At 43.9% G+C, this 14,987-nt stretch overlaps 1 protein-coding gene across 1 annotated transcript in view; it reads right to left on the bottom strand.

Moving 5' to 3' along the window:
- The window catches only part of LANCL2 (LanC like glutathione S-transferase 2), a 47,601-nt gene extending 32,864 nt beyond the window's left edge, over window positions 1–14,737 (bottom strand). Inside the window, exons 1-3 of the mRNA XM_090050027.1 lie at window positions 13,072–14,737; window positions 4,322–4,439; window positions 577–784 (exon numbers count right to left, since the gene is read on the bottom strand). Coding sequence (XP_089906153.1) covers window positions 577–784; window positions 4,322–4,439; window positions 13,072–13,281 — 536 coding nt within the window. The 5' untranslated portion in view covers window positions 13,282–14,737. The remainder of the gene's footprint in view (window positions 1–576; window positions 785–4,321; window positions 4,440–13,071) is intronic.
- Window positions 14,738–14,987: the final 250 nt, after the last annotated feature.

Raw genomic sequence — 14,987 nt, 5'->3', positions numbered from 1 at the left:
GCCTCAAGTAATGACTAAGTCAAGCAGGACTGTAGCATACTCCACTGTATGAAATCTGTCCACAGTAGAGGACTAAAGGCAGCTTGATAAAAAACATGGACAAGCTACCACAGCTGTCTGAACTTATCCTAGAGGTCCTGGAGAAGATCAGGAAGGGCAACAAAACATCTCACTCCCTATATTTTCAGAAATTTGAATGCAGGATTCTATGAAACCAACATAAAACCAAAGACTGAAAAGTCCACTTGCCCAGAGCCAACAGGACACTTTTTCCAAGCAAGGATCATTATCTTTTAGGGCTGCAAAGATACCTTCCGAACATGAACCTGTATAAACCAACCTCAGTGGAGCTCCCTCGATTTTTATCAGTTAACAAATCTAATTCATTTTTCATTACAAGCATCTTAATTTCTTGAAGATGTATTGGGGAAATGCTGTCCAATTTTTAATTCTGCCCTAACAATAGGTGAAAGTCAGCAAGGATACTATTTTCTAATCTTGCCAAGTCCATACCATCTACAAAGAGAAACTAAATAAGTTATAGTTTTGTTCCCCCCACCATCACCAGTCACTTACTTTGTGACACACTCTTTAGATTCACTGTCATTCTTCAGTTTGTGGTAAACCACAGCACCCACTGCCAAGGGTCCAGCATCCCCACAGAGAAAAGTAACCCTTCTTCCATTCAGATTACGAAGTATTCTCTTCACATAATCAAGGGACCGTTGCAAGTAAGTCTGGTCTGTTGTGACACGGTAGAGTTGCAGATATAAAAGGGCTATACCTAGAACAGCCATATACAAAAGAGAGAGAGAGAGAGAGAGAGAGATTTTTCTTTCTGGTTAAATTATCTTTGTACTCCTTCCCTCCTAATCAGGAAAAAAATACTTGTGCTGCTACAGAGGTGATGTTTAAAAAAAAAAATCAAAAAAAAAATCAAGGCCCTGTCTGCTTAAAACCGTTAAGCTCAGGGTCCTCATTACATATCAATTCAAATAACCCATCTTGTCAAACAACTAAGGTTATCATAGAATTCAACTGGAGCCATCCAATTTTCAAAGACAGACAAAGTGAGACAGAGAGAATTACCAGTGTTCTTGAAAACTCAGACCCTTTAAGTGGTCTAAAGTTTAGTACCCAAAAATCAGCAAAGGCTTTTAAGTGTAAGCCAATATGCACATATACATTCAAATACAGTATGTGAAAATATGACACATATCCACACATCTCCAATAAAGCAGTGTTGTTCAACTCTCCACCCCTGCTCTCCTCTACCAAATTTCCAGACCTGCTAGAAGACACATGGGCTGGATGAGATGGCTCCAGAAGCCAGATCTCGCCTGCAAGTTGGAGGCTGAGCACCACTGCAATAAAGGATTTCCTTTAATTCAATTAAAAAAACCCCTGTGCTATACTCCTTGGATGGGCCAGTTCTACCACACTTACATACAGTTCACAACTGGACCACTCGAAAAGAACCGTGATAGGGATGTTTTTAAAAGGATTTACTGCTTTCTTGCATCCTACTCCAAAGCAAAACTGTTGCACTGAGAACAATCCTATACATGAAGGATCTTGGGCTGCCTTGCTTTTAGTTTTTCCATCTGCACTCAGGACAAAACACCTACACAAGCCAAAAATGTGAATTAGCAGCAGGCAGCATGGGAAAAAAAAAACAATTAAAGAACCATGTAAGGAACAATACTGTCTACTACAATTCGCCTTAGGCAGCCAGGTCTTGTCTAAACTACCTCCATGCTGAGTCTGGATTGCTTGGCTGCTTGCTCCAGCTTTATGCAGACTAGATCATGGAAGGAAGGCAGTGTTGCTACTTGGGAATAGCTCAGTGGCACTCCTGGGTTTGGCCTGACAGCAGTGTCGATTTGGCCTTTGGGTATCAGGTGGCTTCAGGGCAGCCCTTTGCAATGCTGACTCATTTTAAATGGGCATTTTCCTATTCAGCCCTTTCACTCAGTAATGAGGTACAGTTTTAGACCCAGATTCAAGAATCTTAAATGAGCCCGTGGAAGATTTCAGATGTAGGGTTAATCAAGCTTCAATCTATTAACCTCATTCTGTAATTTTCAATTATGAAAACACAGCTCGTTTTATTAATGAAACAAACCCACTTAAAGAAATTGGTATTTCAAAGGGGAACGTTCATTAACCTGCTGCAAATTTATGCACGTATGTGCATATTTGTAAAAGAGCAAGGTTGATCTTATGACCTTGTTGCAATCTTCACTTGGGTTGGGAAAAAATTTAATAGGAGCAATCACTAAGGGCAAAATTCAGTGCCGGGCTTTTTTATGCCCCGCATACCTTATGTACAGCTGGAGCATTTATGTTCAAATCTCCTCTACGCACTATGGAAAGTGTCTTCCTACTATCTCTGAAGAAGAAAGCAGAGATGGCCATGATGGGGGAAAGCTACATTATGCCAATTCAATGTCCCCTTCCTTATGTAGTTGTCTGAAGACCAGTCTGCATGTCACATACGAGGCCTAAATACTTGGACTTTGTGAAGAGGGAACAGAGTTCAGCTTTGAGATCTAGTTTCAAACCCTTGATTGTCTATTAGCTCTTACGATTTCACAAAGATTACTTGCAAGCTTAAATACTGCTCACATGGATAAGGCTGTGCAGAATCAGGCCCTAATCTGTCTTTAACTGCTTTGCTAGCTTTACGTAGCTAATGTCCCTGTGTTACTGTTATACAAAGGCAACATGTTCTGCAAGTTACAATATTTTACTATGTGTATTCTTGGACATGGTACTGTTCATGGTTTATGCTGATTGTGTACATCTCTTGGCTTGGACAGAGAAATTAAAGTGGTCATTTTTAGTCTCCTCTTCTTCCAGGTTTTCATTCACTAGCACAGTGATGAAGGAGGCATCCGTTTTCATAATGCACTTGAAAAACAAAATCATAAGAACATTCCTACTCAGGTTAAATTTTGTAAAAGTTTTTATTAAAGAAAAAGAAAATGAAAACTACGTTTTGGAATTAATGTAGTTGACAAGTTCCGTTAGGATGGCAAACCTACCTTCTGCTAGACTGCGGAACTTGCTCATCCATCTTGTCGTTCCAGCTAATGATGGTTTTGTTACTTTCATTTTATGACTCATTTTTATCACCTTGGAGTTGTTGAGCCATAAATTCCCTCTCGTCAATCACTGTATGTCAGAATGTGCTCTGCTGGAGTTCTTTACAAATGTCTGAACAACAATGCCCACTGCTTGCAAGCTGTCTTCTTCCACTTAACTAACACAGAACTGCTCCCATTTTTTGGATTTTAAAATAAAATTATTATGCAAGCCACAGTTGCCCCAAATCTCTGCCCATCCACCCATATTACCATTTGCAAAGACCAGACGGATCCCCTCCCAGAACCATCAAGGAGGAAGCAAAGGAGAATGTTGAACCTCCATAAACCAGAACTGTACCTGAGCATGGGCAAAGCTTACTGGAGTTGTTTTCCAATCCATCGTTTCATACCCTACATGACACACATCTGCCCAGAATAATCTTCAAACAGGCTATGCTAAAAAGAATGATCTGCTCCAGAATGACGTCGGCAGGGCAGGCAGAATGGTCTCTCTGCAACAGGAAAGTGGCACCTGCCCGGCCAACAACGGAATGGTCTTTTGGCAAATGGAAGAACAATTCTAGAGGCCGATTTGAGCCCAGAGACGGCACTCTTTATCTTGGTGACTGGAACGGCTAATCAACAGTCAGGAAGTATCTATGAAATACTGAAGTTAGATAGCAAGACTTTGCACTTTTCATATGACATGCACTTGACAACACTCACTCGTTAATGCCCACAATATTCATCAAGTGATTTTCCCAGATCCATACAGAAAATGTCAGTCAGAATATTAATTCAGCAGTTCATAGCTCAAAATCCTGGGGCCAGAGAATGCCTGTCTCTCTCTCTGCTTTCTAAATTGTGCTGCCAGCAATCAACTGAGTCCTTACACATAATTCAACTTAATGGAGGAAAGGAAAAACAACACTGCAAGTACAACATATTTTAAAAAAAATCCAAACCAATGAGTAAGCACCTTTTTATCATAAGACTCATCAAGCTCAGAAGCCAATTAATTCTCTCTCTACAGCCGTCATCCAATGTCCAATTAAAGCCAATGGAAGGCCTTCCACTGATACCAACAATCCCCATAGAACTGAGCCAACATATACCCTCTGTAATATCACATTGTCACTGAACATTAAAATTGCAAACCTGGGACTTAAAACCCCGATGGCCTCCAAAATGTCATAAAAAAAATGCTTTTATGCATATCCCAGACTGCTCACCAGTCCAGCCCGTGTATGTAGAACAGTCATGCGGGTCTGCTGTTTTCAGGCCCTCTTCCATTTGCTGCAGCAGGTCCTTGATTTTTGTCTGGATCTGTCTTGTGAACTGATAACTTATCTGAAACCAGAAAGAAGACATAAAAGAGCAGGATGAATTCAAACAGCCTTGGAAAATCCAGGCCCACTGCTTGAGAATTATTGATATATTAGGCAAGCACACAGTACACAACGCAAAGCAAGCAGCCAAGCCAGTGAGGAATCATGGACCAGGACTTCCTGGCTGCTGTAGTGAGCCCAGAGGCTTCACTCACTTGCTCAGCATGCACCAAATCCCAGAAATTAGTCAGTGTATCCACTTAAATAAATATGAAGTTAAAGGTTTTGGAGAAAGACAGGGAAAAAATAGTAATTCTTCCCATTTTATGGGTAATTTATTAATAAAATGTCTGGTGCATCAGTCCTCTACTGCAATGGCAGAGATTTGCAGATGGAGCTTTTATTTTCAAATTCCCTCCCCCTCCCCAACAAGCCCCCAAACTAAGGTAACATATCCATATGGTATACATGCATATTCATTTCTTGGCTCTAAAATTAGCATAGAATGGTTTAGGAACGAGGAAACTGATAGAGCTTTCACACTTGCTAAAACCAGTAGAGATAAACATGTTAGTAACTAATGGCATCCAGAAAAAAGATACGTTGACTAATTCAGTTAACTATTGCTTTTCCAAATGCAAACTAAAAATGTTGAAGTTTTTCAAACAGTTGTTGGTCTTGCTATACTCCTTCTGGCTTATTTCCGTTAGCAGCTTGAATAAAACAGATGGTTGGAGGCTTACTTAATATTAACACGTTCACATATGCCAGTTGCGATTTTCCATTGCCATAGGGGATTAGTTCATTTTGAAGACAAGTTCTAGAATACATCAAAAAGGAGGACTGGGGAAGGTTTTTAGTTGAAAAAAGTCCTGAGTGCAATCATGCAATTAAATGCTCCAATTACGCTGCATTTATTGTTTCTACTGTATCGCAAAGTAAGTGGGTTCTAAGCTTCCAGTCTTACAGATAGAAAAGTATGTGTAGTAATGACCATTGTCTACATATTTCTCTCTCTCTAGTTAATCACTCAGAAGTACATTATGCGGTCAACAACTCAAATCCAGTCCAGGCTAGTAGTAACCAACAAATGCTGTAAAAACATAATGGCTGCGTTTGGTGCTCAATGAGGTCCCATTAGAGGATGACAACAGAATTTATATACCTTACACTCACTGTCAGACTCAACATAGAAAACAATGACAACATTTTCATAAGACCATGAAGCCCTTCCTACTTTTTTGGATGCTCTGAAGTTTTAACAGAGAGGTACACTAGGTACTGTAGGTCTTAGGCATACAATCTTTTTAAATAGCAGCCGTTCAAAACAGAATATCTAATTTAAAACAATGGGCTGATTTTCCACACAATATTTTTTACTGAAAAAAAAGTTTAGGAACCATTCAAATTAGAAACTGAGTCATGTGGTATAGCCCCATGCCCATATGAACTTCACACATTAATGCCCTAACTGTTTAATACATTGCTAAGCATCCCGGTAAACATAGTAGATGGTTACATATGTGCAAAAACTTGTGGCAGCTATACAGGTGAACATAAAGTATACTAATTTCAGTAGCATAATCATTTTGAATATTCCAACTGGCATTCACACTTTTGTGATGGTGCTCTTCACTATATCTATTTCTATCAACACAATGCAGAGGTAAATTTGGTCAACTGACCGGTCAAAAGCTGTTAGAAGTTGCCAATAGGTCCAAATAATACACAGAAAAAGCATATATTTTCCATTAAGAAATATGTCAAAAACCAATACAAATACATCATATTTCTGTCAAGAAAACTACAAAAAAGGGTTTTTTGTAAAACTGCTACAATCTTTGATTGGCCAAAACAATGTAGTCAATTGACAGGTCAACTGACAATATTTCACTCTTCAGTTGATGGCTTGCCAACTCTACAATGCACAAGAAAAAAAAAAAGACCACTGACATCAAGATATGAATGTTTGTTTTATTTTTTGGAGCGTTCTGCAAAAGGGGATAGTTCTGAAAGTATGCAAAAGCACAAATGGGTCTCTTCAAAAATCCACTTGCTGCAACACTTCTCTGGTGGAGAAATATACTATATTCTCCTCTACTCAATTTCTTATGTTAAAAAAATCCAAATCCACAATAATCATGAATTTTTATTTTCAGTTATGGAGGAAGCCCTTTTCAGCTTGAACCAACACAAAGGCAGGATATATAAATATGAAATTTTATGGATAAAATGTGATATAATGGATTCCTAATAAGCCATATTAAATGTTGTATTGCAGTGGGGAACTATACCTACATGTAATGTACAGCATGCATGTATATACAGCCTGTTCCAAAGCCATCTGCAGAGGACAATAAAACCATACAATCTACAGGACTTGGACAACTTAGCAACATTCAGTTTTCCCCCAAATTGCTGTGTTGACATGCATAGCTTTAAAGGCCATCACCATGTTGGTAGTAATTATTCCATGCCTACTTTCTTTAGCCTCCGGATCAGCTAATATGACTTTTTCCTTGGTTACTTAAATGTGTACAATGCTGGAGCCAGAAGCTTCTATATGCCCCGCAGGAAAGGAAGAGTGAGTCTCTCTCTCTCTCCTTCTTTTAAGAAAAAAAAATGACCTTGGTATTATTATTTAATGGAATTTAACCTGAATGTCAGAAAGGGCTCTGTAGGAGAATTAACACCAGCTCCCTCTTGGACTACAGGGAGGATTATTTTTCAGTACTGGAAGAAACTATGCCAGTCAATTTAAAGTCTTAAAAAGACTGGGGATAAAAATACAAGAGTAAAAGGCCTGATGCATTAATACTTTCACTTTTCTGCCCAAATTATGCCATTTGAAGGTGCAGTAACATAAATCAATATTTGCTGGATTTCCTTCACTTTACAACTGAGGCTGATTTTGCATTTGTGATTTTATATTGAACCAATGCACAACAGGCAATTATCACTTTCTCTGAAACTTCTTAGGTACAATAATAAGTCTTACATTCCAATGTTAGACAGATCATTGTCTAAAGCAACTTAAAACCTCGAAAATTTAAATGGGAAATACCTTTAGGTACTGTGCTATTCATCTGACTTGTGTACTTACTGATACGGCCTTCATTAGCACCACATTAATTAGTCTGGGCACCACATAGCCATTAATTTCTTTATCTTCACAATATCCTGTGTAAGAGGAAAGTACTATTCTTTTTATATTTTTTTATTTTGTTATTAACAGAATCCAGACATGTGACAGGGGAAAAAAGATGCTCTGACGCATAATATTAAGAAGGGACAAATTTAGTCTACAGACTAAATTTTGACCAAGATGCCCATATGGCAGAATCAGGCTTTCTTTTAAAATGCAGGATTTCAAGGTAAAGTACCCTAGGTATGTCAAAACAGAACTGGGCTTCAGTGTTGTAGCTGCAGAACTGTTTTATTCAGGGCAACCCAGCAGACACAGCCTTTTGCCCTTATTAAATGCACCGTTCCATTCCAGCTGTCACGTGGGAGTACTAAGAACCACCGCATCCCATCACACTAAGGGGCCATCCCATCCAGCACCAGAAAGTAACACCTATATACCCAGAAAGTCCAATCCTGCCTCCCATGAAGCTGACACTGAGAACACAGACCAAAAGAGACAGCTGTGAGATGGCTAATAAGTATAGATGATGCAGAAGAAGAAATTAGACAACAATGAAGGACCTTCTACATTTTTTTGCATGCGTGACAGTCAGGAAAGGACTGAAAAACCATTTAAAGGAAAAAAATGACTGGCAAAATGCTGAGACACAGCCAAGGAACTACACACCACCAAATCGCCCAAAGATATCCCAATTAAAAAATCCTGTCCCCACTAGGCATCTATATTTGTCATTTGTTATTATCAGGTTTAAAACTGTTCCCTAAGAGCAGTTGTCCTTCCAGTCACCCTAACTGAATTCAGTATATAGTTTTTCAGGGCACAGGTAGCATTTTTAAACTTAATGACAAATTGGTTAAGTTTTTTTTTTTTAAAGCAGCTACTTGCATGTGCTTGCTTGTCACCTGTCATTATATTTGTATTAAAACTCAGCGCTGCCAAAATATTATAATCCTATTGCAATTCTTCCGAAATGGGATTGAGAGACAATAACAACTTGAGCTTTAATTCTGGTTATACTGGTAATTTGTCCTGTATAATATACAGGCCTAGCCGAAATAAGGAACCTGGGCAGTGATACTACCACCAAGCATGACGCTCCAGTCTGCGTGCTTCTGAAAGACCTTCTCATCCAAACAGTACTCAGAGAAATATGATAATAGGTATACTGAAGAACCAAGTCACTTTATTGCTAAAATTGAAAAGTACTTCTAGAGCTCAACTTCTAATGCTTCTGTTGATAAACAGTCAGCATAAAAGAAATTAAATGTGTGACATTTTAGATGCATGTTGCTGTCAATAAGCTTAGTTGGGAATTTGTAGCCCTTTGATTCATGTCCATGGTGAATCCATTTGCAAGAGGTTTCCGTTCCCAAAATGTTTGGACCCCTTTTGAGAGCTCGAACAACAGTTGTAGGTTTTTGTGGTGGAGTAAAAAAAACCAAACCTACTACCTATTTTTAATGATTCTAAATTTCCAATCTTTTAAACATTAATATTTTAAAACTAAACCTCTCTCTCTCTCACACACACACATACATTATGGACCAGCCAGAACAGATACACTGCTTCATCTAGGTTACAGCTGAAGCAGTTTTACAACATTTATATGGTTCCTGGCTTATCTACACACAGTGATTAGACCATAACAACAGCTGCTGCCCTTTTGAAACAGCTCCAAATGGACATGCATCCATAACCTTTCATCTCTCAATTCCCCCCTCCTACAATCAATATAAATCCTCAATCAAAAAGTTTACCAGTTTTTTAATTTTTAAATTACAGTTCAAATCTGAAACATTTTCATGTACAAAACACCATGTTAAAAAGACCAGTTCATCTGTATGAATATGAGTGATCTGGGAAACCACAATGACTGAAAAGACCAGCTGTTTTGTGAAGGCAAATTAACTGAAGACAATCAATTAATTTTGTCTGCTCCTTCTAGATGTCAATCAGTTTCTCACAGATCACCTGATCATTTGAAGAGTTAGCCTTTTTCATCAACTGGATGAGTTTGACATGGCTACGCTGGCAGTTCATGGTGCCTGGGCAGTAAGCAGATATGAGGACATAAGTGCAGGCTCTATAATAAATAAATCAGTTTTGGAAATGGGGGGGCGCTCAATCCCCAAAGTTACAGAAAGATGCCTTGAATCAAAGAAGTTTGAGAACTGCTGCTCTACACACACCCCTGAACCAGTGTCTTTAAAGAGATTTTATGAGAACACAAGTGTCTGTTTGCATTGTAGAATCAGACCATACATTGCTTCCACCTCCTCCATGCCCTGAAATAAGGATGGACAATTTCAGGAAGAATAGTGAGAGCAGAGAGAATTTCAGGAGGTCTCAGTAAAGGTTTATTATCTGTGGATGGGAGATTAGTTAAACTAGCAAACATGCATAAACATCCCTCTCTTTTGTTACTTTTAGCTTGGGAATATGTAGGACACTTCCATCTTTGGTCCAGTAAAATCTCATGAGGGAAAGTATATGCCTGGCAAGATCATTTTCCCAATGAAAAGCAGAAACTATAATGGTGGGGAAAATGTAGAAGAAATCCACTGCTACTGAATGAAATTATATTGCTTCAGTAGACTGCAGAATCTGACATAGTATTTTTCCAAGGGAAGAAAAAAGAAGTTTATTTAAGCTGTTTAAATATAAAACACCTAACATAACTCCTTTTCAATAAATAGTAAGATACATATAGACAATGCAACTGGCTACCAACTACTACTATACTTAGCTTCCATGGGTAACAACATGGGGGGGGGGGGAAAAAAAAAATCACACGCACTACAAATCAGCATGTTCTGCTACGATGGGACAAGCAAATGAAAGCAAATTCATACCAAGAATTTAAAGACAGAGATTCCTGAACATAACCTAAACCAAATTCTGCATCTGGAATATACAGTGGTAGAACTGCAGTGAGTTTTCAATTTGGTTTCATGAAAGTCTCAAATGAATTGGAAATTGAAGTGTTCTGCAATGCAATTTAGCATTTGCAGACTACACACCTTCTATACGAAAAAATACGCCCATATAACTCCCTTCTCTGCCACACGTTCAAAATCCTGCTTTTACTTCTCCAAGGTTGACATACCTTGTCAAGCTAATCAGCAGTCATAAAGGCATTGTTTTCTATTTAGAAAAAAGACAAAAATTCTAGCATTAAAGGTAAGTGGGTATCCTGCAGATGATCCAGACTAAACAGTTAGTGGGTCTAATAAAAGATAGCACCTCTACCACGAGTTGATTCCTTCTACCTTAAAGAACACATCCACCAGCGGAGTCTCCCTGTGCTGAACCAAGGGTGTTTGTACCCCAAAAGCTTGCAAAAAACTTTTTTTTCCAACTACAGGCAGTCCTCGACTTACGTTTGAGTTACAACATTTCGCACTTACAATATTTGTAAATTGACACCCTGTTTCAACTTTATGAGGTCAGTTTCAACTTTACAATGCTTGATCTGACCTGAGGCCACACCCGTGAACAAGTCTGCTGCGTCGCCCATCTCTGTCCAAACTTCCTTGGACACTTTCTTTAAAGAAAGCAGACAAGACTCCAGAAAAACCTGCAGGCAAGGCTCCTGAGAAGACTCCAGCCAAGAACCTTTCAAAAAGTCCAGCAAAGTCACCTCAAAGAAGTCCTTCCAAATCAATACGATTGCTATTTACAATATAAATACATTAATGTAGCTATATTACTCATCTATAATTGAATAAAAAAATTCTGGGTCATTTTTGGTGAAAATAGGGTATTGGGGCTTGATTCAGGAACCAATCCTCCATTTATAACATTGTTTCCTATGGGAAAATCAGTTCCAAGTTACAACATTTCGACTTAAGACGTGACTTTCAGGAACCAATTGTGTCATAAGTCTGGTCTGATAAAAGACATCATCACATTTATCCAAAGACCCTGGCCGGCCAGGAGAATCATGAGGAATTCGATAACCATTTGCAAAAAGAAACTGGCTCTTCTATATTTTTATATAGTCACATTTTAAAAGATATTAAAGTTGGTGTTGGAAGGAATGGCTTAGGCCCTATGGCACTTTACGGTGTTCAAAGGGTAAGCATGAACACCTTCAAAAGCAGAGCTTTCCTTCTTTTCAAAAAAATTTAAAGAACAATTCAAAGAATACTGTGGGGGGAGAAGAGAAGGAACAAAGAGTGGGAAACACTGTGGGAGATTTATGAGGAAGCAACCCAACAAAGGGCCTCTTTTCATAGCTGCATCAGGGATACTCTGTCAACTGTACCATCTAGAGCAGTGGCTCTCAACTGTCTTTGTCCCGGGCCCCATCTGTAAACATCAGTGGCCAGTCCCCATGCAGCGCCCCTCACTCTTGGCCCGCTGCCCCCCACAGGCAGCATCGTACTTAGATTCCTGGTGGCCCAGGTGAACTTTTAGCATCACCCTTCGCCAGAGATAACAATAACAATAATCAAAAAATGACCATTTTCGGGTCCCCTTTCTATCCAGGCCCTGTGTAGCTGCCTGGTTTGCCCGTGCCTGGGCCCTGCCCTGGGGGGCCGCAAGCAGCCCCTCGCAGGCAGGAACCCTGCCAGCCTGCAAGGGCAAACCCAGTTTCCCCCATTTTTTTCTTGAAAAAAGAACCCACTTTTAAAGTTTGTTCGCCACCCTTTCCTATATTCTTGCCACCCACGTTGCCGTGGCAACCCAGGGGCTGAGAAAGGCGGAGGGTTTCAGGGGAGGCCAGCCTGGCTAGCTCCAACTCAAAAGGCTTGGTCTTCACGGACACCAGGGTGCGCTTATTGCTGCTTAAATTCAAACATTCAGCCTGAAACCATTTATGAGCCAATGATTTACTTTCCAGCAGAACTCGCTCCCTCTCCGCAGTCACCTCGCTGGCTACAGCAGGAACAACAAGGCAGGGCCGGGGCGCAGCTCAGACACAAACTACTTGAGAGAGGCGCGCGCACAGAGCAGAAGCCGCCTGAGGCCGGCCCCGGGCTTGAGTTCCCGGAGAGAAGGCACCCGAGGGCGGGGGCGGGGCCGCCCCGCCCGGCCAGGCCCACAGCTCGACTCCGCTCCCCGCGGCCTTCGGGCAGCCACAGAAGCGACGGGGAACTACGGGCTCCCGCTCCTCCCCCCTCCTTCGCGGCGAGTTCTAGAACGCGGGAACCGCCCCCCCGCGCTCTAGAACACGAGGGCCCTTCGTTCCAGCGCCCCGCCCGGGTACAGAACGGCGAACTACACAACGTTCCAGGACCGCCGCGTTCCAGCCCCCGCCCCTCCCGCGCCGTGTTCTAGAACGCGAGGGCCCTCCCCAGCGTTCCAGCCCCCGCCCCCGGGTGCAAAGGACCACACAACGTTCCAGGCCGCCCCGCGGCGCCCCTCCCCCCTCAGTGTTCCAGACCCCGGCCCCCCCTCAGCGTGTTCTAGAGCGCGGGGGCCCCAAGGCTCCAGAGCCACGCGGCGCCCACTGCCGCAGCAGCAAGCCGCGGCCCCTCCCCCCACGCGGCCCGGGACTCACCTTCCCGTCCGCATCGAAGGGGAGGGACTCTTCCTCCTTGGGGCAGGGCGCGGGGTCCCGCTGCGTGTCCGCGGCGCTGGGGGCCGGCGCAGTGGCGGCGGCGGCCCCGTGGGGCTGGTAGTCCGGGTAGGGGTTGGCGAACGCCCGCTCCTCCATGTCCGCCTCGCCGCCCAGCTGCAGCTTCAGCCGCTTAGACATGCCCTCTCCCATCGCGGCCGGCCCCTGCGCCCGCCCTCCCTGCACGGCGAGCCGGCGGGGACACGCTCCCTGCCGCGCGATCTCCGCCGCAGCGGGGCCGAGCCGCGGCCGGGCCCCCGCGCCCCGCCCCGCCCCGCGCGGGGAAGCACCTGTTCCACAGGCCGCGCGGGCGGCTAGAGCAGCGCGGGGGGGTCAGCAGCCGGCAGCCCCTCGCCTCTGGCGGGGGGCAGGGCAGATGTGCTCCCCGAGGGGGGCACATCGGGTTACCCCCGGGCCGGGGGAGACGAGCCGCGGGCCCCCGCCGCCGCCTCCCCGGCCCCGCGCCCGGCCGCTGCCCCCGACCGCATCGCCGAGCGGCTCAGGCGGCTATCGGGGGCCGCAGAGCGGAGCTGCCGCCGGCCGCCGCGGTCCCTCCTGCGCAGGAGGCAGGCATCGCCTCGCCGCGCATCTCAGAGCAGCACCAGCACCAGCAGGGGCAAGGAGAAGGCGAAGAAGAGGCAGTAAGTGAGCAGCTCCCGCAGCGGGGTCATCCCGAGCCTCCGGCCGGCTGCGAACATCAGGAGGGAGGGGGAGGAATAAAATCAGCCCGATCCCTGAAAAAAAAACCACGCATGTCAAGCTCCCCCTCCTGCCCAGCCCATCCCACGGCTCCTGTGCACAGCCTGGCCAGCAGGAGGGTGCCAGACCTGGCACGCAGGAGGAAGGATGCCAGTTCCCCCCCAGGCCCAGCGGGGTGAGGAGAAACAGCTGCTCTAGTCTGGGTCCCTGTGGCCCCCCCTCCTGTTGATTGCCTCCTGGTGGGTGGGGAGGGGGGTGGAATCTGGGCCCCCTCCTGCCTCCAGGGCATGAACACATTGGGCATGACAAGGTGTGGGGAGAGGGAAGCTGGCAGCGCTCTCCCCCTTCAGCAGCTGCCTCGCCTCAGGTTATCACAGACTCTGTCCCCTGCCACATGCAGATCCCAACCAGACCTTTACACACACGCAGAGCCAGGCCACATGTTGACACAGATGCATGGCACGCAGAAGCAGGCTGCACACAGAGCCAGGCCACATGCTGACGTGTGGTGCACACACACAGAGCCAGGCCACATGTTGACACGTGTGGTGCGCGCACACACACACACAGAGCCAGGCCACACGCTGACACATGCAGCACATGCACACACACAAAACCAGGCCACACCATGACACATGCATACATGTAAGTGCAGACAGCCTCAGTCTCTGCCTGTTGTCTGCCAGGAGGCAGGCACTATAATAAATAAATCAGTTTTGGAAATGGGGTGCTGCTCAATTCCCAGAAGTTACAGAGAGGTGCCTTGGATGAAACAAGTTTGAGAACCGCTGCTCTGTACACACCCCTGGACCAGTGTCTTTAAAGAGACTGTATGAAAACGCAAGCGTCTATTTACATTATAGAATCAGACCAAATATCGCTTCGACCTCCTCCATGCCCGGAAATAAGGATGCACAAGGCCGTACACTGACACAGATGTGCAACACGTGCATGTGTGTACACACACACAACCAGGCTACACATTGACATAGCCATACATACATACACACACACAGAGCCGGGCCACACATTAACACAGATGTGCAGCATGTACATGTCCACATGCACAAAAGTAGGCCCACATGGACACAGATACACACCCAGAGCCAGACCACACCATGATATATGTGCATGATATATATTGGCCTGTCACTTGTTAT

This window comes from Crocodylus siamensis, chromosome 5, assembly GCF_052110815.1.
Source record: "Crocodylus siamensis isolate JL-2025a chromosome 5, ASM5211081v1, whole genome shotgun sequence".
NCBI lineage: Eukaryota > Metazoa > Chordata > Crocodylia > Crocodylidae > Crocodylus > Crocodylus siamensis.
Note: the sequence above shows the minus strand (reverse complement) of the source record. Positions and strands in the feature narration are given on the sequence as shown.